Source organism: Alexandromys fortis, unplaced genomic scaffold, assembly GCF_014885135.2.
Source record: "Alexandromys fortis isolate MF-2015 unplaced genomic scaffold, M_Fortis_MF-2015_v1.1 scaffold_101, whole genome shotgun sequence".
NCBI classification, from domain to species: domain Eukaryota; kingdom Metazoa; phylum Chordata; class Mammalia; order Rodentia; family Cricetidae; genus Alexandromys; species Alexandromys fortis.
In genome coordinates, this window is record NW_026067983.1 from 1,487,130 (window position 1) to 1,510,536 (window position 23,407).

Below are 23,407 nucleotides of genomic sequence, written 5' to 3' on the forward strand. Positions count from 1 at the left end.
AGGCTGGGCGCGGACGCGCAGCTGCCGCATGCTTGGCACTCACGTGCACGTGCCCAATGACAAATAAATACTGTAGAAAGTCCGGCTGTCTGACACAGTACTTTTCTCTAGGTTCATGCACACGTAGCTATAGTCACAGTAAGAGACGCTTGGGAAGAGTGTGTATATATAATGTACACGTGGCTATTGCAGCTGGAAAGGGGGAAGCATATAGTGACCATGTATTCTGTAACATACTGGCTATCACCCCATCCTCACCATGGCATATGCAAACACTTTATTTTCGAAAGAACAAAATTTCAGGTTTAATGATTTACATGTGTGTGCCTGTGTATAACTGTCATGTATGTGCGGGTGCCTGGAAAGTCTAGAAGAGCGTGTCGGATCCCTGGAACTGGAACGGGTTATTATAAGTCATCCGATCAGTGCTGGGACCTGAACTCGGGCTCTCTGCAAGTGTAAGAAGCACTTTGCACCACTGAGCCGCCTCTCCAGCCCCTTGAACACAACTTTTTGCAAACACAAAACACAGCAGGAAAGGATCCATATGAAGTAAGGCCTTTGGGGGAGAAAGGGGTTGTCCAAGTCTTTAAAACATTCAGAATCAAACACATTGTTTCTTGGATCTCATAGTTAAAACCCAAGCCTTGGTAAGGAGGCAATGGAAGATACAGGACAAAGGAATTTCTAGATATAATGTGAGAGGACTCTTTGACTTTGGGAAGAGAGATGTGCGGGTCACAATGCTTCAAACCTTACGGTCTTAGAAAGTGAGGGAGGGTGACTTACAAAGTTTGAAATAAAGCAGAGGGGATTTTATGTTCCTCTTCACAATGTCCTTGGGGCTGTGGGATGTGGTCCTTCTTCCCCTAACTTCGCTGCTTTATGCTGTGACTACATTTTCTCAAGCTCACCATGTCTTAGGTATGATGCTGACATTCCCCAGGGGGCCTCCAATCACAACAGGGACCTGGTTGAGGTTTTCATCACTTAATACCAGCAAAAAGTTTCCATCATGAATACAGGTTTATATTTACATGCTGGTGACGCGATTCTCTTATTCGCTCTGTGATGTGTGTAGAACACACAAACTCAGCATCCTTAGCATCCTAAAGACTGCTTCAGAGCGATCTCATCACTCTGACATTTATACTGAGTAAGTGGAAGAACCGGAATCAAAGCATTTGACTTTAATCCATGTCTACGAAATTCTCAGCAAAAACGAGGCATCACCTCATGCCAGGGAGCAAGAGTGCTGAAGTTAAAAACTTGCGCGAGCGTGTGTATGTGTGTGTGCATGCACATGTATATGTGTGCAGTGTGGTCTCATTGTGTGGCCCAGGTGGACCCCAAGTTCAGGATCCTTCTGCCTTAGCTATTTGAATTTACCTTTTTCATTTCATCTTCAAATGCTTTTTCCAAATATTTGTATCTCCTGATGAGTTTATTGAAGACCTAAACACAAAATATAAACAGAATAGCTGAATTAAGCAAACAATTTTAAACACCATAGAAAGAGAGGGGTAGAAATTATATCCACCGTCATAGCTCTGCAATGATAAAATGATAAAAGTTCTCACATTAAGACATTGGATCTATAAGCATTTCACAGGAGGTACCATGACCCCAGGAAAAATAGGATCAAATACACACATCGGCTAAAACCAATTCAAGAATGGAAACTGGGGCTGGAGAAGCGAATCCAAGGCTAAGAGTGCTTGCTACTGTTTCAGAGGACGGAGTTTGATTCCCAGCATCCATGTCGGGAGGCTCAAAAGTTACCATGACTCCGCCTCTGAGGGAACAGAAGGTTTCTGGCCTTCGAGGACAACTGCTGCTGTGAACAAATCTTTACATAAAGACACACAAATAAACACATTGAAAGCAAAAACACAATCGGAAATGAAAAAAACAGAGGAAAAAAGAATAGAAACAGAAATAGAATAGAAACAACATGAATAAACACATGCTGGTGAAAATAAACTAGTTTCAATCTTCCAGATGCAGAAGTTGGAAGAAACCAGACTTAGACATTATGGTCCTTCCAGCTGTGGAAGTCTAAGTGTCTGGAGCATTGGGAGTTTGATATGAGAGAGACCCAGCCCCCAAGCCCCAAAAAGATGAGCTATGGAACTAAGTGTTACAGTTTAAACCCAGGCCTTCTCAGAGCAGTTACAACTCTTACATACTCTTGATGATTAAAAAACTGATTTATTCTTGTGTATTGTTGCCTGTATGTATGTGTGTGTACCATGTGCACGCATGGTGACCTTGGAGATCAGAGGGGGTTGTTTGATCCCCGAGGACTGGGGATCCCCAGTAAGTTGTCATATGGGTGCTGAGAATTAAACCTAGGTCTTGTAGCAGGGTAGGCAGCCCACAGTCTTGATTGCTGTGCGATGTCTCCAGCCTTCTTCATACTCTTCAATATACTATACTATACTATACTGTATGTCACAAAATTTCCAAATCAGTTGTACATTAATTTCCCTCCTTGGCATTACTGATAATCACCATGGCTGTCTTATACATCCTCAAGTGTGGCCGCGAGAGGTCTTAAGACGAAGATATAAAACCAATCGGTCAAAGGGAGTGTGCAGCTTTAGTAGGAAAAGAAAGACTGTTTTCTCCAAAAATAGGACGAATTTATAGAGGGCACCTGGAGAATTGTAGGTGGGCAAAGGGATGGTCTAAAAAGTTAGGGCTCGCTAGGAATGCAACTGTGTATTTTTCCACACACACGAGAGTTGTCTGGCACTGTTATTTAGAGCTTCTTTCCCCATCATTATCTGCTTGGGGCTTCCGTTCCGCTCTGCATGCCAGGCTGTACCTGAGCATAGTTTCGGATGGTTTCATGATCTTCGTTGGCTGAGAACACACAGTGGCTGGTCATCTTGGTCCTGTCACCATCGTCTATGCGTGTTCCTCCCGGGGCTGGAAGACAGGTTAGCACAGTTAGGGCGGTGTGAGGGGCAATGCCAAAATAGGAAGGGAACATCAAGGAAACGAGAGAGTACACATAAAAACCGTCACGGTGCGCTTCATAGGGCGCACGTGTGCAAATAAAGACAAGTTGCCAAGCATTTGTTTCCAAGACGATCTAAATAAGTTGTTAATAATATATTGACCACACCTGTTCCATGTCCTGGCTTTCACTAGAACCTATCACTAAAAACCTAGTTCTTCCCAAAGTGGGTACTCAGCCATGAAAGCCAGCCTCTACCGAGTGAACTGTGTTGCTATCCTCAAGACATTTTGGATGCTTCTTCCTACACTAGGCCATGGCCTTTTTTCAGGACTGGTAAATGCCTTGCTGGACCTTATCTACCTAAGCGGGATGGAACAGATTCAGCTCTGTTTTACTTAAGCTTTATTTTTTCTTAAATTACTTATATAGATATATATGTGTGCCATTGCACACTTGGGTGGTGCTGACTTGGCTGGAGGCTAGAAGAGGATGTGTCAGACCCTCTAAGTTAGACACACAGGTGCAGGAACCAATCTCAGGTCCTCCGCCAACAGCAGCATGCGCTCTTGTTTACCGAGCCATCTCTTAGCAGAGGGTCCGGCTTTCATGGATGCCCTCTGGTGGTGTGGGCTATCAGCACTAAAAGTGGGCTCAACCATAGCAACCAACTCTTATGGACCCTTTTGGCTTCTACTGGGATACAGGAATGTTTCTATAAAACCATTTCCTTTTTCACGACAACAATGTCCCATATGTGCCTAACAGTCTGTACTGATGCCTTGAACTTGAAGTCCTTTAGCAGCTGCACTGGCTGGAACAGAAGAGTCCCTTTTTTATCAAAGTTCAGTTTTCCACGTTCCCGTAACTTTCAACAATGGCTACTATAAGCACTGACAAAGGCAGAAACAGTGTATTAAACACTTCTGTCTTCCAGTTCTATTTCACTTTAGTTAGGATGGGTCTGAGTGGCCCATCTTGGAGATAACTCTAATATATTTAACAAGTATTTGAAGCATACAGTTTTTTGTTTGTTTGTTTGTTTTGTGTGTGTGTGTGTGTGTGCTGTGCACCATGGGTATAGCAACGAGGAGACCAATATTGCTATCTACTATCAGTCACTTCTAAAATTTAAATATGCATAATTTATACAGCAATGAGGACACCAAAGTAGTTATCTACTTAAATTTGTGTAATTTAGCATTAAGTTAATTTGTGATTTCTGACACTGGGTGGGAAGGGCCGCAGGTAGCCACTTCTGGTACTGGATGTAGGAAATGAGAATTTTTTTTCCCTTACCGAGCTGTCCATGGGGCTTTAAACTTCAACAACATTTTCTAAGTAAATTAGTTTTCAATAAGTCAGCTCCTGCAGGAGTCTATTTTCCTTAAACAACTTACACCCCCAATTTCATTAGCGCCTTTTAATGAACACAGCCAACGGAATTAAAATTATATTAAGATGATAATCTTCTCAAACCTCTGGATTAATTGTTCCTTCATGGTAAAAACTGAGGAACTGGAAAGTCTGACTTTGAACCTGCAGACTTTTCCCTAGGGAGGTAAAGGTTTTAAAAATAATTTCGCCCACACAACAGATAACGGTTATCATATGCTGAGATAGGCTTGCATTTCAAATGTTTTCTCATCACATTAGAAGCAAGTGTTAATTGCCACTTCTTGGTTTTGGAACACTTCTACTTTTCCAGATGGTAGTAGTAGCAGCGAAAAAATGTATCCTTTGTGGCCACAATGTATCCTTTGTGGCTACAATGTATCCTTTGTGGCCACAATGTATCTCTTGCAGTTCCTTTTTCTTAAAGGAAAAGACAAACATTCTTTGATGAAAGACCAAGAACAATAGGAAAACCTTGTGATATGAAGGAAATTCCTGCACGACTGGTCATTGACAAAGTATTCAGTTAAAGGAAGGACTTTTCTTAGTTCATCTTGAATCTGGACTCACAGGCATCTGGAGTGTGTAAAATGGCTAAGCTGTGTCAAACATAACAGCCTGTGGTATACACGGGCACAGTGTGGAGGATGGAGTCTGGGCTGCAGGGCTAAGTCAGCTATGATGGTAAATAAGCCCTGGAGGAAATCAAAGCATAGTGTGCAGATACTTCAATACATTCACGGGGTGGAAGAGAGGTAAGAAGGGCTCGCTAGCAATTCTATAGGAGGGGAAGGAAATAGAAACAGCTCAGCACAGACAGAAGGATTAAGACTGCTGCTTGGAGGTCACTGGGACCCTAAAACACAACATGCAGCTGCTATACGAGAACCTGAATTGTCTACGGAAACAAGCTGCCCGCATGAGCAGTGACAATAACAAGGTTCCATGGGGCTGACCAATGCGTGACGCGCTTGCTAACCACCCTCACAGAGTTGCCAGTGCACTGGTAAAATATAATCAGTGAATACTGAAAGTAACGTCAGAAAACGCACCATTTCATTACAAATTTAAAAATATCAACTGTTAATTTAATTGACGAAGTTCTATAAAAAGACAAGCGCAGGAGATTCGTGATATAAGGCAACATGTTAAGAAAAACATTTTCTTTGCCTCCTAGGATCCTAATAGCTCCATCCTTTAATAGCGTAGTTGGTGCTTTGCTAATAATTACACAGAGCAGGATACAGGGATGTGCCTACAAACACACTGGAACTCAATATTTTTAATTATCACTGGGGTGTAACTCTTGAAATCACCCCAAATGTAACACTCATGGAGGTGAAAGGCAGACTATATTGCTCAGCAAACACAAATTAACACACATAGTACCAGACACATATGATATTATTCAGTTATCAAAAATGTGTGAGAGGAGAGGCTTCTAGAAGGGACTAGCCAAAATATTATCAATGGTTATTTCTGGGTACTGGGATTTAACATACTGTATTGAGATTTCTTGAGTTCTATAGCGATGAGTGAGTTGTATAAATGGTATCACAAAATTAATTCAGAATGCAGTGAAGCTCAGCAATGTAGATCAAGGCCTGGTGGTTTGTGGGGGCCACGTTCCACATCAGAGCATGTGAACGGGGGTTCAGAGGAGGCTCGACCTCCAAACGGAGAAATGTATTTGCCCTGTGTCAAGGTAGATTGGCTTGGCCAGCAAATCTCGACCGGAAGTACAGATGACATGGGGGACAGCACTTCTATTATGTCAACTGCCTCATCTGTGCAGAGCACACTTTGGCTCCACTTCCAAGTGTTAGAAACAATCAAAATATTTCCACAGATTTTTGCACATCTCTCTCTTAAAATAAAACAAAAAAGTAAACAAATTCACTTTTGTTTTGTTTTATACGTTAGATTTTTTTTTTTTTTTTTTTTTTTTTGCCTGCACGGATATAAGTGAGCCACATTTATGGAGCACCTGTGAAGGTCGGAGATGGCCTTGAGTATAGTTTAGAAACTGCGGGAGAGAGCAGATAAGACACACCTTGTGACAGGGCTCACGTGGGTGCTGGGAGGAGTTATTAGGAGAGAATTAGAAAGGAGAGGCGCAAAGGCCTGCCTGCCTCCCTCTTCAGAAAAAAGTTTTGGGACAGAGGAAGAGGGAGGTGGGTGGAGTTTGACTTGTATAAGGGGGCATAGTGCATGCTCACAGAAACCAGGTAGTGACAGGCATAGCCGAAGACCCTGTCAGGATGCTGAGCAAGCCAGTCTAACTGCCTGAGTACTGACCAGCGCGTGCACACAAGCATGACGTATCCTGCCAGGTCCCCAAGGGCAGGCCAATGCAAGTGCCTGAATGCTAACACATTGGATCCCATGGAACTGGAGGTACAGATGGTTGTGAGCCACCCTGTGGGCGCTGGGAATCAAACCTGGGTCCTTTAGAAGAGCAGCCAATGGTCTTTAACAGCGGAGTCATCTCTAGTCCACAATATCTCTTGGATAACTGAAAACAAACCGACAACTTCGAATGGCGCAGAGCTACCATGGAAATCAGCGGTAAGAACTAAGATGTAAAGAAGCTGGAGACAGCTCAGCTGTTCTAAGGACCAGAATTCAGATTCCCAAAACCTATACAAAATGCTCAGGGGGTAAACACGGGATTCCCTAGAGCAACCTGGCGAGCTGGAGTAGCCACGTTAGCAAGCTTTGGGTTTGATTGAGAGACCCTGTCTCATTGGATAGGGTGAGTCCTGACATCAACGTGAGCACACGGAAGAGAAAAGAAAAGCTGCCATTTGACATCTGGGTTCTTCAAGTATGTGGGAAGAATCTAGAAGACATGTACAAACACACAAAGCCACAGCCTCCTCCTATAGACACCCGTGGCTTAGGGACACATGAAGCAATTGGCTCTTTGGCTGAAGTGGCTGTGTCCTAGTGTGAACATAAACCTCCCAGTTCTATGTTGTATGAACTAGTTAATCATTTAAACCTACATTATTAATACCATTTGGAATTATAGTCTAGGTAAAAGTTGCAGATTTTTTTTTTTTTAATTAATGTAAGCTTCCAAGGATTCCATCCTAAGAGGAAATATGGTAACGGACTTGAGATACAAACATACTATATAAGAACATGTTAAAACCACAGGGCTCACCAAGCATGCTGCCGGCCACCAGGATGTCGAAGAGTGTGTCTGCATACCGACGATAGTCTAGGCGTGAGCCGGTAGAATCCAAAAATTTGGCTACAGCTTCGAGGTCATCGCCCGCCTCGTTAAGCCCCTGGACAAGTGTATCCCTGAAGACTGTGGGTTCGAATTTCTCTTTTTCATCTGAAAAGAAAAAAAAATTAGTTTCGCGCGTGTGTAAATAAAGTGCTGAAAGAAACTGGCCATATATATAGACTCCCGTGTTCTAAAACCCCAACTTCAGACATCTGCCCTGACAAACTGGCTGACTCTGGACGTTAAGGCTTCCAAACATCTTAAGTATCTAACACACAGTAACATTAACGATGCTCACTTGTCATTTGTAGGCTAGGCTGACGGATATTATCTACTGAGCCTAACCATGGGGTAATTATAACTACTAAAACATGAATTACGTTTTGCCTGAGATGAAGACGTGAAGCAGAGACTCAACAGTGGCTGCAGGAGATGAAGACGAACAAGACTAAAATGCAGGAACTAAGAAGGCGTCTCTTTTCATGCTGAGCTGAATGTGTGGTGTAGAGTTCCGGGGCAGCCACTGTTTTCTGTCCTCACCTCTTGACATTCAGTGGTGAGGATCACACACATGGTTTTTTGGTATGTGCATGGGTGTTATATCTATTCATATTTTACAAGAAAACCAAAACATAATATTTTAGAATGTTTGCTCAAGAAATAAGACAATGAGATACTGTTTTAAGAGTCTTGCAGCCTTTTTTAGCAGATTCTTCTAGCTATTGCAATCTACTGCAATATCACACATCCTCTGGACTTCATAAAACCATACTGTAAACTCAGGAATATGAAAAAGAGGTAAGCAATGACTAGGTACATTTTGACTGGGCTGCAGGGATTTAAGGAAAACCAGCTATGACACAGCTGCAGTCTCCAGGGCACACCCATGGGGCAGACAGAGAAGATGCAAAGGCACACACTGAAAGGCGCCATGAGCTGGTGTGGTGCACCGTATCCACGGACACGGCGGTACAGCATGGTGTGGCTGGGAGGTTGAAGGGGTCCTGCTCTAGACTTTAGATGGGTGTCGTGCGGAAGGTTGGTGCTGAAGAGAAAGGGGGGATAGATAGAGAGTACTTCTGGAGTAACAGTGAGCTCTTGGAATGAAAAATGACAGAAACGTGAACTCAGTGGGAGAACTGAAAGAGAAAGCTGAAAACATCTGTCGTGAGCAATCTAGAAAAATCTCAGTCAAACGACAAGGCAGAGGGCAGACCAGCCAAATACCGAAATAGTACAGTTAAAAAAAAAAAGACAACAAACCTCTAGTCAATGGAAATTATATTTAAAAATTTCAGGAAGTTTTTACAGAATTGAAGAACATGAGTGTTCAGCTGACAAATGGTGTGAGCACACACTCAAACTGGACCCGCACAAGGTGTGTTCACTGCCATAAAAATCCCAGAGCACCAGAAGGAAGGGTTAGGGTCTCAGTTCCTGGGGCAGAGCAAACCAAAACCAAGTCACACATAAAGTATCAAGGAGCAGAAATAAGTCCTGAACAATTCTGGTTCAGAAATCAGTGTCTTCAAAAAATTGGCTGAAAACGATTTCCAACCCAGAGTTCAGCCAAACTGATTCTTTACAGACAAGAGCAAAGCAAGGATGCATCGAGACATTCAAAGCCTCAGAAGTGGGGAGTGACCGTCGGCTACGTCATGAGCTCTTACAAAGGAAACAAAAACACACACGTGAAGGAAAACGCTGGTGCAGACAGTGGACAGTCCAGCTTCAGGGTGACAACGTGACCAGGACAGCTCTTCAGCCTGACACAATGGGAGGGTAAATGGCACTTATGTACCATACTCCAACCTCCAAAGCCTCAGAGATCACCTTGGAAGAGGGGGGCTGGGAGGAACTCAAGAGGCAGAGCCAGGGGTGGATGCAGCAGGACGGATATTTGTATGACCACATGGTGGCTGTGACATCACACAGAAGATCACGCCAGCCTAAAGAAGAGGAAGCATGGGGAGAGAGTTGGACACAAATCTCCCCCAACCCAGCAGAGGCGCTAGTGTGAATTTTTAGCTGCTAGGAGAGGAAGGGTCAGTGTTGCCCCAATAAGTCTTCCATGATCTGGTGGAAGGCCACAAATCCAAGAACATTTGGGCAGCCCAAGTGGGTTCTGGTGCAGTTAAAAAAAAAAAAAAAAAAAAAAAGACATGGAAGTTGTGTGAGAAGAGAAGGGAGGCATCTGGGAATACGTGGGAGAGGGAGACGAGGTGAATATGATCGACTTGTACGAAATTCTCGAGGAACTAATAAAGTGAAGGGCATTTATAATAGAAGAATTATTGTCGATATCAATTCCTTTGTATAATGACGGAAAAGTTATGAGTGCATAGTTTTAAGTCATAGAAAAATGAAGCCTAAATAATAAAAAAAGAGACTAAAGTTATTTAGCCAAAGGATCCCAATGACACCGTGTGAAAGAGTGACCATGAGGATCATGTCCAGTCACAGGAGATAGGAGGACAGGAGGGACGCAGGCAAAGGACTGGATCCTCTGCTTCTGTAGGAGGACGTGAACAATTAATACTGCTGAGAGAGAGAGAGAGAGAGAGAGAGAGAGAGAGAGAGAGAGAGAGAGAGAGAGAGAGCGCGCCATAGGAAAATGTGATCTGGCTTCATGAATGGGAAAAATCAAAAGCATTACTTAAGAGTCAAGAGCCCTATTGCTGTAACTACATCTCATAGAGCTGTTTGCTTAAACTACATGCTTGCATAATTTTGATATCAGTAAAACCGTCCAGCTTGTACTGAACGGCTACGTGCAGCTGTCAGCCATGAGAATGGTAATAAGTCTTTAACATCACTTATACCAGAACCACAGTACTCGTCAGCTATGTGGGGGAGGGGCGAGGTGCCATGAACTCATATATGGATTAATAGCAACAGTGTCCACTACACAACAAGAGATAAAAGACCCTTTGATGCTGCAACAAAAACATTGTCTATCTTTCTTATGAACATTTTCTCAAAAAACAAACAACTACAATATAAACGATGTCAAAACAATAAAGTTTGTAAAAAAAGAAAAAAGCTAAGTTTATTTTATTAATTATCTCCATTTTGTTCCCAAAGAGGCAGGGCTTGGGGAAGATGTAAGGGCTACCCTTAAGCAACCCGGTCCCATGGCTGCCCTGCAGAAAAGGGCTACCCAGAGTTCCATCATACTAGTAAGGAGGGCAGGGCATCCTTCAAACTCTTCTCAGTTCTAATAATCTGATTAGAGTGTCACACACACACACATGCACACACACACAACATAACCTACCCCTTTTCCGGGTTTTGAACCGCTGGCCTGTTAGTACTGGCTTCTGATGCTTATTCATAAAATTACTGAAAAAGAAAATAAAGTTTGTGTACTTTGAATTAGCCGTCCAAATAAACCTATGTAGATAATAAACACAAGTTCAACCCTCAACCATGCAAGAATATGGATTTTAAATTACTGGATTAGCAAATGTGAACGTTTACCTAGAATCACTTTTGGCAAACGTTGGGAAACAACCACGTGCAACAACTTTAACTTCACACCCTGCTTTTAGGGAGTGTATGGTATCAGTATCTGTATCTATATCTGTAAATACATACGTGTATGTACACTGCAGCAATTGCTTTATTCTCCTTTAACCACGCCCAGACCAAGGCAAACATACATGTATGTGAAAGATACAACTCAGCATACAACATGTGTCTAGCTAAGTAAATTACAATTGAACCACCACATGGAGATTTGCACCGACTTCCCAAAGGATGAATTAGATCTGCCTGTGCCACTTCTTGGGTTCTGGCTCCGTCTCTGTGACATAATTATATTTATTTCTCCTTTCTCACCATTACCTACTGGGCTGCAACCTCATTGTCCTCTGCTTTTGCTCCAAAAGACAAGATGAACTCCAGTTTCTGAGGCAACATACCTGTCCTTGTATCTCCCTTATCCCCCCCCCCCCCCCCCCGTATCTCCCTCATCATCCCCCAGAACAACAAATGACCCAACGTATCATCATTTGACAACCAACAATCACCAAGAGTTGGAGTCTCATTAGGAAATCTGGGGACAAAAATAAAATGTAAAATGTAGCCCTGTGTCAAAATGTTCTTATTTTGTAAGTATTTGGGAAAATTCAAGTGTGAGCTTTTGCTAAAAGTTTTACTTTTGATCCAGAACACCAATTCAAAGGGTCTACCCATTAATGATGTCTTTGCACCCTAGAACCACCCCCCCACCACCACGGAAGAAGTACCACAAAACACTTCATCTTAAAAGTTTTAGCTTTTAGATCAGCTTCAGTTCTAAATGCCCAAGTTTTTCTTCCTGCCTGGTTATGGGATCTTACTTTCAACATCATCTATTCTGCGTGGAGAAAAACTGAGAAACACACACACGCAAAGACTTATACACATCAGCACAATCTGAAACAGTCAAAATCTGTCCACCACAGGCAGGACGAAGACGACACTGTTCACTGAGAGGTCACTATTTGCAGTGAGGCACACTTCCCTCTAATTTCAGTACTCCGTGCTACCCTGTAATCTGCTCCAGTCAGGCTCAGTCTTCACAAGGTCCTCACTGAGTGAGCCCCTGGCTTCAGAAAAAAACAGGGCACTTGGAATTAAGCACTGGGTCAGACTGACCACAGATGGATGAGCTACAAGAAAAGAACTTAATTTCCCCCTCCCTTTAAATGAGTGACCGTTTGCCTCAGTACTTGGAGGTTGGTGCATATGATCTGGTTTGGTTCCTGTGTGGTCTGGTTTAGTTCATCTCTAAATTTTGATGGTCTGCCGTCCACGGCATGACATCACTGCACTAAGTATAAAACAGCGATGCTATCTGCTCACACAGCTTCAACTCAGGAAAACAAATACTCTAAAGCAGAGGCCACAACATTTCTTTTTCTTCTGTAAAAGGAGAAAAAAATATGCCCAGCTTTTTGGTCCTATCTCTACTCCAGCTGCTACTGTCTGAAGAAGCCTCATGTGAACGAATCCTGAGAGATGGCTCAGAGATCATGGTCAAGTCCTCTGAGTTAGCAGCATTGAAGTTGTCCTGAGTACTCTGTAGTTCAAAATTAATCTTTGGGTGGTGTTTGTCATCTTAATGGTATCACAATCCAGGTGGAATTGTTATTGTTTATTATCCATCATCTCTTTGGAGACTTTAGAGGTCAATGCTAGGAATGGCCATGGTTCACCACAAAAAAACTTAAACATTTTAAATGTCACATACAGCAGATCTTGGAGAGGTTAAAGGACTCTTGTAACAGGAAGGCCACTTAGCTCCAAAATAACAACACAGAAACTATATTAATTAAAACACTGCTTGGCCCATTCGCTCTAACTTCTTCTTGGCTAACTCTTACATCTTTCTACTTAACCCATTTCTATTAATCTGAATATCACCACATGGCAGTGGCTTACCAGCAAAGATTCAGCATGTCTTACTCTGGCAGCAGCTCCACGGCTGTTCTGACTTTCCTGTTTCAATGCTTTCCTGTTTCCAGCATTCAGCCTAGCTTTCCCTGCCTACCTAAGTTCTGCCCTGTGAACAGGCCAACGCAGTTTCTTTATTCATTAACCAATGAAAGCAACACATAGCCAGAAGGACCTCCCACCCCAGACTCTGGAAAGAAGAGAGGAAGAGACGCCATGGAGATGCAGATATAGAGAATGGGTGAGAGCTAAAAGCTAGGTGGCAGAACATAGGTAAATAAAAATATGGGTTAAGTTATAATAGCTGCTGGGACAAGTCTAAGCTAAGACCGAGCTTTCATAGCTAATAAGTCTCCGTGTCATTATTTGGGAGCTGGCTGGTAGGAAAAAGACAGAAAAAGACTCGTTACGTCATTATTTGGGAGCTGGCTGGTAGGAAAAAGACAGAAAAAGACTCGTTACACACGTGCCCTTCTCTCCTGTTCCTATGCACACATACCTTGCACAAAGATGATAAAAGATTTTAAAGTAGAACATATGAAAACAAATGGTTGTGTCTATACATCAGTAAAGCTTTATTCATGAAGTAGGTAGTTAGCCAGATTAGGCCCTATGTCTGACTGTGAACAATGTATTCAGTATGGTTGTCTACAACAAAGAAGGAATTACTTTGTTCATACCCCTAAGATGGCAGGCCAGAAAATACATTTCACCCCTGAACTTTTTAGTATGATTGAAGACCTAAATGTTTAATTTTATTTCATTCTCATCAATTAAATTTTAAATAACCAATTTGACTAATGCTTACCATATTAGGCAATGTGATTTTAGAACTTGGCTTCAATACTTACCTAAAAACATACCTAAATTGTATGATATCTATCTATCTATCTATCTATCTATCTATCTATCTATCTATCTATCTATCTATATCTGAAAGTATGTGCCCCATGACCAAAAGGAGGTACTGATCCCCTGAAGCTAGATTTTACAGGTAGTTGTAAGCAACCAACATGAGTGAAGGGAACCAAATTTAAGTCCTCTGAGAAAACACACACTCGTGACCTATCTCTCCATCACCAGAATTTCTAGTTAACATTATTCCGAATAAAGTATCTTGGAGAATCATTTGGCCCCATTTTCAAAATATTATGTAAGTGGGCAGGAAAAGAAACTTTGCAATGAAACGCCATAAAGAAACTGCTCTGTGCAGTCAATATTCTTACAACTGTGTGTGTGTGGTGGTGGTGGTGCAGAGATTTCAGTCTTCAACCTCACCCGCAAAGAATGTGTTTTGTGAGGACATTCCACCAACCCCAGGAAACTGTTCTCGAGGAGCACTTTGGGTTTCCTTGCAAGATTCAAGAATTAAAAATTTCCCATAATTATAAGGGATCCTCTTTTTTCAAACAGGTAAGTACAAGAAACATCCAATCTTTAACATAACATGTTCAATATAGAAAAACTTCCAGGTTGGTGTTATTGTAGCAACGTTTTCTTGAAATTAAATTCATTTTAAAAGCTTAAATTACTGGCATTAAAGAGATCTTGGGTTTCCTCAGTTTTATGAAGTTTTTACATATATGTATGAGGTGAGTGTTACAATCACAGCTGCCGTTTTCCCCTCCCCAGATCACAGTAGATGGGACCTTCCCCCTAGGTTGTTTCTTCCTAGGGTCCTTTGGAAAAGCCCACAAGATACATCAGAACCACAATGCTAATAAGACCGTGATAAAACTAGGGTCTCTTGAAAACTTACTCAGTGCATGCATCACGGCTAGGAAACCCAGATGCAGTTCAGCTCCTGGTGTAGTGGTTAAAACCCAAAAGCTGACCATAGCCCTGTGGTTTCATAAAACTACCTGTGACACCATGCCCTAGGGCTTGTGGGGCCTGAACAAGAAGCCGTGGATGGAAGATTTCCAGGTATCCTGCATCAGCAAGATGCTTCTTCAAGTGTATGTTAGATATGACATCCCTTTAACTCCCTCCATCCCCCCCCCCTTCCCGGAAAAAATCTAGGAAATGGGGCATTCCAATCCACTGTGAAGTTAGATAACCAGTAGCCACACCTCCAAACTGGGAGAGAGGATAAAATGTTTCTTTTGATGCTTAAGGACTTGGCTGAAAAAACAAACAAACAAAAAAAAAAACAAAAAAAAAAACAACCCAACCTGGAATACTCCTCAAGGAAGGGCAGCAGAATCAAAAACCTCCCAGTGGGGGTGGGTGGAAGGAGTAGAAGGATGACAGTGGATACCCACTGTGCCACTGTGCTGGCCACAGCACCAAGTGTTTGGTAGTCAAAAAGACTGCTACTACAATTGTGCAGCCCTGAGTAGGCATTGTAATCGTGTAGCCCTATGTAGACATTGTAATCGTGTAGCCATGTGTAGGTATGATTGATTAAGAGATTAAGAGGGTACCTGTGACATTTGCGAATACTGAAGACCCCAGGGTTAAAGCTGGAGTAAACAGTCGTTAGCACACAAGGGCAAAATCTTCCCCAGAGGAATGACGGGTGGGGAAAAAAACGATGTCTGATTTTTGAGCAAGAGTGGAAAGTTAGGACCTCAGAGCAAAGCCACTAGTTACACAGTATCTACTTCTTAGATCTAGCCCCAGAAATGCTCTAGAACCAGAAATGCTCTAGAACCAGTCAGTAAGAGATGAAGAGCCTCTCCCTTCTCCTTCAATATATGCATGTGTATACACACATATGTATTCCTAAATATAGCCTGGTGGGTCCAAATACTGTCACTTGTATGTATGTTTTTAGGACTAACCACTTGGAAACAGACAACCAGTTGGTGTACACTCCCCTGGTGGTGTGACACTTTCCCAAGCCCAGCTTCGCTCGGCTGCCCAAAATTCTTTGTGTAGGTTTTCTCCATCTAGTTCAGTATGCTTACTGGTGCCACCCTTTGCTCATGTTTGGCCAGCCATGTTGGTGAGATTTTTTAAGAGCACAGCTTCTTTTTATTAGCACCTCACCATGTGGTACAGCATCAGAACTTGGATAGGTGTCACACAGGGAGGTCGTCAGAGCCCCAAGAAAACTCCCGAGCTCTGTAGTGTTGGCAGCAGTTTCTGGAGCCCCAGCGGACTGGCTTCCCCCTCTGCTGCCCCAGGTAGGGGGTTTGAACTTCCAGACTGGAGAAAAAGTTTGATTACTGCGCCCTCGCCTCTAGAAGCCAGGAGGCCCAGAGGCTAGTATCCTCTAACAAATGTTTCTTTGTGGACACAGTCAGCAGCTGCTCTGACCTGTCAAATTTGCTACTTTAGGGGTAGATATTTAGTGCTTGGTGAACCTGTGGGCACACAGCAGACAATAGGGGAAACGTCACAGCTAGAATCTTCCAATTAATCTGTGTTTATGGTGGGGTGGGGAAGGGTAGATATTTAGTGCCCAGTGAACCTGTGGGCACACAGCACAGAGAACATGTCACAGGTAATCTCTACATAGATCACGTGCAGAGAACAGCTACAACTTGCTGGAATCAATTCTATCCTTTTGTAATATGGGTCCTAAGGGTCTCAGTCCAGAAGTCAGGCTTGGTGCCAGGCACCCTTACCCACTGAGCTGTTCTGCTGGCCGGGACTAAGTCTTTAACAAAGCATGCTTCACACGTGGGCAGTACCATCAGTATGGAAACTGGGTTCTACTCAGTGTTGATATGGGGCTCTCCTGGCCCCCGTTATACCTGTGAAACTCGGTTCTCATGAAGTCTGACCTGGAGACAACAGCTTAACCAGATTTCTAGGGCCGCCTGGCACACTGTGTCCATGGTCCTTTACAGAGTTGGGCTGGCTTTCTACCTTTCCAGAACACTGGTATCTAGGAAGAAGGTGTGTAACTAGCAACAGGGAGGCTGCCATCTGTGTGAGCTGGCAGGCGACTGTGGGGCCATTAACGTCTTAGAGCCATCTGGTACCCGAAACCCAGGGGCTGGGTGGTTCAACTCTTTACCTCTAGAGCCTTTTACGTTCCAGTTGAAGAGGCAGAAAGATTGGAGAGGGAAACACCCAGCTCAAGCCCTCAGGAGGAGAGGACTCCTTTCTGCTGCCCAATCAGATAGCCATTTCCGTATCACCTGCTTACAGACAAGTTCCTGTCTCCAAGGGAGGCTCTTTGGGGCACCTGGCCATGCTGCCCACTGGCTGAAGGCTTCCCGAAAGCTAGCGTGTCTCTTCCTTCTTAGTTTTCTTTCCCTGGGCTCCAAGGTTATCTTCCTCTGCCCAGTCTCCACTGTAAATGGAGAAGGTCACCTCCAGTTATTGAGGGCTTGGGGGGGGGGGGAGGCAAGAACAAACCTGTGTTTTCTTGCAAGGTGCCACAGGGAGGCTGTTTTTGCTGAAGAGACATTCTCAAAAAGGGAAGGAAGGCTGTGGGAACAGGTTGTTTCCCATATGTGAGAGATAGAGCTAGTTAGGGGCAATCTGAGATCTGGGTACATGCCCAGGAGTGGAATAGCTGGGCCATCTGATAGATGCGGCAATGCGTTGTGAAAAAAAAATCTGACATTCTGAGAGACTAGAAATTTTGTTGGAACTCACAGCCAGAGTTAATAATACACACCAGGGTCATTTAAGACTCAAGACTGCTAGCCTACTGGGTACTCAGTCTTTCTGTTTAACCTGCCTTTAAGAAACAATGTAACAAGCAGCCTTAACTGGCCTTGGATTTCCCTGTAATCAGCTTTTACAAGCTAAACTAATACATAGCTATAATCTTCCAGTGTATTCTCCGGTGCCCATGGTCCAGATGTGTGTATGTGTACGTTTTTTCCCTTTTTTAATTGATTTTTATTGAGCTCTGCATTTTTCTCTGCTCCCCTCCCCCACCCCCTTTTCTTTCTTTCTTTTTTTTTTCTCAAGACAAAGTTTCTCTGTAGCCTTAGAGCCTGTCTTGGCACTACCTCTTGTAACCAGGCTGGCCTTGAACTCACAGAGATTTGGGATTAAAGGCGGCTGCCACCACCTCCAGGTGTGTTTGTGTGTGTTAATGCTAATCATTTGCTAGAAACAGCAAACAGGCTGAGAAATGACCTTATAAAAAGGAATAATCAGGGGGCTGGAGAGGTGGTTCACAGGTTAAGAGCATTGGCTGCTCTTTCAGAGGTCCTGAGTTCAATCCCCAGCAACCATGTGGTGCCTTATAATCATCTTGAAATTTGCAGGCAAATGGATCTAGAAAAAAACATATTGAGTGAGGTAACCCAGACCCAGAAAGACAAATATAATATGTACTCACTAAGTGGCTTTTAAACATAAAGCAAAGAAAAACCAGCCTACATTTCACATCTCCAGAGAACCCTAAGACAGACAAATATGGATCTAATCTACATAGGAAGGAGAAAAAAAAATCTCCTGAGTAAATTGGGAGTATGGAGGTCATGGGAGAGTGTAAAAGGGGAGAGGGGAGGAAGAAAAGGGAGTAGAGAACAATGTATAGCTCAATAAAAACGATATAAAAAGGGGGGCAGGCTAGAGAGATGGCTCAGAGGTTAAGAGTACTGGCTGTTCTTTCAGATGTCCTGAGTTCAATTCCCAGCAACCACATGGTGGCTCACTACTATCTGGTGCCCTCTTTTGGCCTTCAGGCTTACATGCAGGCAGAACACTATACCTATTAAATAAATAACTCTTTAAAAAAGGGGGGAAATTAAAATGGTGGCAAGCACTTTGGAAAGAATTCTTAGCCTAGCTTGGGTATCAGGAGTGAGAATGATTAAAGGACATCAATGATTAATATAAGAAAATCAAAGCCGGGACACCTGAAATTTATGTGAAAACAACTGACAGCTCAGAAGAGAAAAGGAAGGGGCTATGGAAAAGACTGCTGTGGAGACAGGGTCTCCTGGAGAACTTACCACACAGCCGGAGCTGGAGACCTACCTCCTAAGAACTGTGATTACAGGCGTAGCTGGCTCAGGGGTTGGGATTCAAGGCTACTGAGCTACACCCTCAGCCCCAAGGAATCTTGCCTTTAGCTAAATGCCAAATGATCAAGGGAGACAAGTGAGAAAATCCACCAATTTGTAATTATTACATAAAAACAAAGGCATAAAAACCTATACCAAAAATATGAGAAACCCTGTCTCAAAAGAACAAAAACAACAACAACAAAAAGAAAGAAAGAAAGAAAGAAAGAAAGAAAGAAAGAAAGAAAAGACAATATGGTTTGTCATAGCTTTTTAACACCATGGTAGTCTGGCGAGGGTGAAGACCAACACTAACCCAAAGCAAAGACGGAATAAAATCTAAAGCTCGCTCCACAACCTTTCTTATTCTGATTCACATACTAGGAAAATGGCAATTTTAATGCTTTAACATCACTTATGTATCTTTTCACAAGAACGCTTTTACATATGAGAATCTCATGCGTATCGAATAAAAGACACAAGTGACTCGCGTCCTCGTTTTCAGCGCTGGCTCCTTTAGCAGAGCCTCTCGTCCTTGCTAGACAGCTGAACAGATGCGGCGCCTGAGAACAGAAGGGTGTGTATGTGTGTCTGTCTGTGTTCCACAGACACGAGTGTCTGGGACCCAGAGCAGGCTGCAGGTATCTCTATTGCTCTCTGCATCACTGTCTTGAGATAGTGTGTCTCTGTGGGTCAGAAGCTTGCTGGTTCAGCCAGACTGGTCAGTCAGAGAGCTCTCAGGATCTGCTTGCCTCTGCTCTGCAATTCTGGGTTACAGGCACGGGCACCATAATCAGCTTTGTTTGTTTTCATTTTTTTTTTTTGAGACAGGGTTTCTTGGTGTAATAGTTCTGGCCATTCTGGAACTCACTTTATAGACCAGGTTGCCCTTGAACCCACAGAGATCCACCTGCCTCTGTCTCCCGAGTGCCGGGATTAAAGGCGTGTGCACTACAAGCCCTGGCAGCTATTTTTAATATATGTGCTCCAGATTCAAACTCAGTTCCCAAACTTGCTGAGCAAATGCTCACACTCACCAAGCAAACTTCCAGTATTGAGAAATCTATCTATCTATCTATCTATCTATCTATCTATCTATCTATCTATCTATCTATCTATCTATCAAGGTTGGGTGCCCTCATCCCCTTTCTCTCTATAACTTCCTGGCCTCTCTCAAACTCACCATGTGGAAAAGGCTGGCCTGGAACTCACTGAGATTCAACTGTCTCCTCCTCCGGAGCGCCGGGATTAAAGGGGGGTGCCAGCACACTCAGGTGAAAGATGACTCTAATTCAAGATCTCCTCTCCACTTAGAAACATGATGAGCTTACAGGTTGCACAACAAAGGCTGAAGGCTAAACACATACCCGTGCCCGTCTTTAGACAAGGAAAGCACGTGCGGTAGACACAGAACTGCCATAGCCAGCCTAGAACTGAGGGACGCTCGGAACCATTGACATTGACAGGGTTATGTATTCACCAACAGTTTTATCTAGATCACAGGGAACACAAACTTAAAGGAAAGGAAGCACCTGAAATTTCTTTTTTACTTCTTTTATGTGTGTGTGAACGTTCTGTATACAAGTGTGTATGTGCACCACAAGCAGGCCTGGTGCCCAGGGAGATCAGAAGAGGAGGCTGAACCCTCTGGAAATGGAGTCACACATGGGTGTCGGAAACCGAGATGGGGTCCTCCACAGGGGCAAGTGCTCTTAATTGCTGAGCCATCTCTCCAGTCCCCAAAGAAGTGTCAACAACAAGACATCGAAATCAGCACAGCGGTACAAACTCAAACACTCTTTTTCTGAGGAGTGTGAGGGGCAGGACCCAGAGCCTTGTACACAGGCCAGAGCTCTATCTACTGCAGAGATCTTCCCCTTCCCCATCTCCTGCGTCAGAGTGGTGCAGCCACAGGCCAATCATTCATTTGTTTATCTAGTATGCCAGGTCTGCAGGGCAGAGGGGCCAGAGCGGACAAGTTTCCCAGTGTTCACTTGCCAGCAGGTGCAGCTCTGTCCCTATTTGACATAAAGCTGGCACTGGCCAAGCAGAGGTCCCCCTGACAGCTAATGTATCAAAACACCTCTTATCGTTCACTTGAGCTGCGGCTGTGCCGATTAGTGTTTGAATAGCGGGGTGGATTTTTTTTTTCTCTCTAACTTTTTAACTCGTGATTAGCACCACAAGGAGAGGATACTTTGGCTCTAAACCCAGGCTCTCAACTGCCCCTTAGATAAAGCTCCAAGGCCTCAACCCACTCAAGGGAGGCCACGTATTTAACGTTAGCATTGGTGATTCAGTACAGACTCTGGCTCCTCTAGAGTTGGCAAAGAAGGGACAAGTCCACTGTCTCTATCCAAGACACTGTCCCAAGAGCCACGCCGTGACGAAAGGTACTTAAGAGTCTTGAAGGAAGAAGTTTTGTCTCACAGACTTTATACTTTTAAAATTAGAGTGGCACACAAATATTAATTTGAGTCTAATGTCAGCTCTTGGGTATATTAAGTTAGCAGGTTGCCACCAAAATGACCATTCTCTATAGACTTTTAGTAAGGAAAATAAGCATGTATCTTTAGGGAAAGTGCCTAACCACACTGCCTCTTTAGTGGGAAATTTATGGGCGTATGATTTCTGTGATGTTATGGGATCCAATTTTTCAACTATTTCCTGCAGAGGCTCAAACTGAATGAAAATAACCTTCATGCTCCCAAGCATATTATGTGACATCCTTTTCCTTACGCAGGCAGTTTCCTTGGCACCATTACACTTGAGGTTCTCTTTCCTGCTCATAAAAGTCCCATTCTACTACCTTGTCTTCTTAGGAAAATACAGGCTGTGCTCCCCGCCTCCCCCTTAGAAATCACCAGAGTTCTAGGAAACTTCACAGGTTAAAGCACTGAAGGATTTTTGTAAGGATAGGATGGCAGCAGACTACGCCATGAGTGTAAGCCCTGCAGGAATGCTGACAGAGGTGGACACTTGCAGTCCTCCACTCAGGGCCGTTCTTTAGGCTTCCTAAATGAGCGTGCCATCCAACACCTGCCTCTTTAAAATGCCCTCCACTAGGACGGGTGTGACAGTACACACCTATAAACCCAGCAGAGGCAGGTGGCTGTCTGTGAGTTCCAGGATAGAAAGGATACATAGAGATACTCTGTCTCGGAAACAAACCAACCAAACAAAAAAGTTCTCCTCTAAGATAAAAATAATTTGGAAAGAAGGGAAAAGTGTAATTTTCTATTTACACAAATGGATTATTCCATTCCCATTAAATGTAACATTATAGACTTAAAAGAATTAAAGGTAGCCAAGTGGTTATTCTCTTCTTGATATTAAAGTGGGGCATTACTAGCTCTATCATTACATGTTCCTTGTCACTGACATAAACAAAAAAAATCAAAGAAAATAGCTAACACAGGAATCAGGAAAATCCACGACAGCACGGTATCTGTCATTCAGTGGTCCACCTTAAGTTTGATTTTCCACCTTAAGGATCATTTAGTGGTCCACCTTAAGTTTGATTTTCCACCTAAAGGGTCATTCAGTGGTCCACCTTAAGTTTGATTTTCCACCTTAAGGGTCATTTAGTGGTCCACCTTAAGTTTGATATACATAGTAGATAGCTTACAAACAGGACCATCTGAGCATTTCTGGCACTCTTCACTCAACACATGCCAAATTTAGAACAGGCCAAATCATTCCACTTGGCACCTAACCTCCCCAAAGACACTTGCTGAAGAGATCTGTCCCCAATAAACAGACTCCGGAGAGAGCTAAGAACGAAAGGTACAGCTGTCCCCAGCTTCCTCGTATCACTAGAGTCCGTGTTAATTAAATGCTTTCTAAAAACCCTTCAAGCAAAGCTCGGAAAGTGATGTTGAAATCTTACTCAATAGCTCCAATATATAAGAGAAACCTTTTGTTTTGACAATACAGGGGGATCCAATTCAGAATCCCATGCTTGCTAAGAGCCCCCCAGCTGCCAGGAAAATTGTTAACACCGAGGCACACATGATATAAAGTTCCAGGAATCAGAAAGTAGGTGCCCACGTAGGAACTCAGCTAAGTGAAGCGTGAGTGAGAGCCTGGGCAGACACCGTCCTCACGCCCGACAGTCTTGGCTTCCCCGCATTAATAACCACATCCTACCAAAGCCTACAGGCACAAGGGTTCTGGCACTCCTTTTTTGGGAATGACTTCTGAGTTGGCTTCCAAGACTGAAGAAGAACACCTATATCTCCACTTGGTTAACCTCTTGATTTTTCCTCAGATAAACTCTGTGTCTTCCTTTAGAACTGTCTACAAACAAAGGGACAGCAGCCAACTGACAGTAAGATATTCATTCCTGTGAGCCAAGGAAGGAGTCAGCTCCTCTTCCTTACACTTGTGCTGAAGTTACTAAGGCATGTGATGGTTTAGTCCCCTGCAGAGCTAGGTGTGGCCATC

At 43.4% G+C, this 23,407-nt stretch overlaps 1 protein-coding gene across 1 annotated transcript in view; it reads right to left on the bottom strand.

Moving 5' to 3' along the window:
* Bzw2 (basic leucine zipper and W2 domains 2) overlaps positions 1–23,407 on the bottom strand; it is a 49,542-nt gene that overhangs the window by 21,623 nt on the left and 4,512 nt on the right. The window contains exons 2-5 of the mRNA XM_050158716.1: positions 10,876–10,940; positions 7,530–7,706; positions 2,831–2,934; positions 1,390–1,455 (exon numbers count right to left, since the gene is read on the bottom strand). Coding sequence (XP_050014673.1) covers positions 1,390–1,455; positions 2,831–2,934; positions 7,530–7,706; positions 10,876–10,933 — 405 coding nt within the window. The 5' untranslated portion in view covers positions 10,934–10,940. The remainder of the gene's footprint in view (positions 1–1,389; positions 1,456–2,830; positions 2,935–7,529; positions 7,707–10,875; positions 10,941–23,407) is intronic.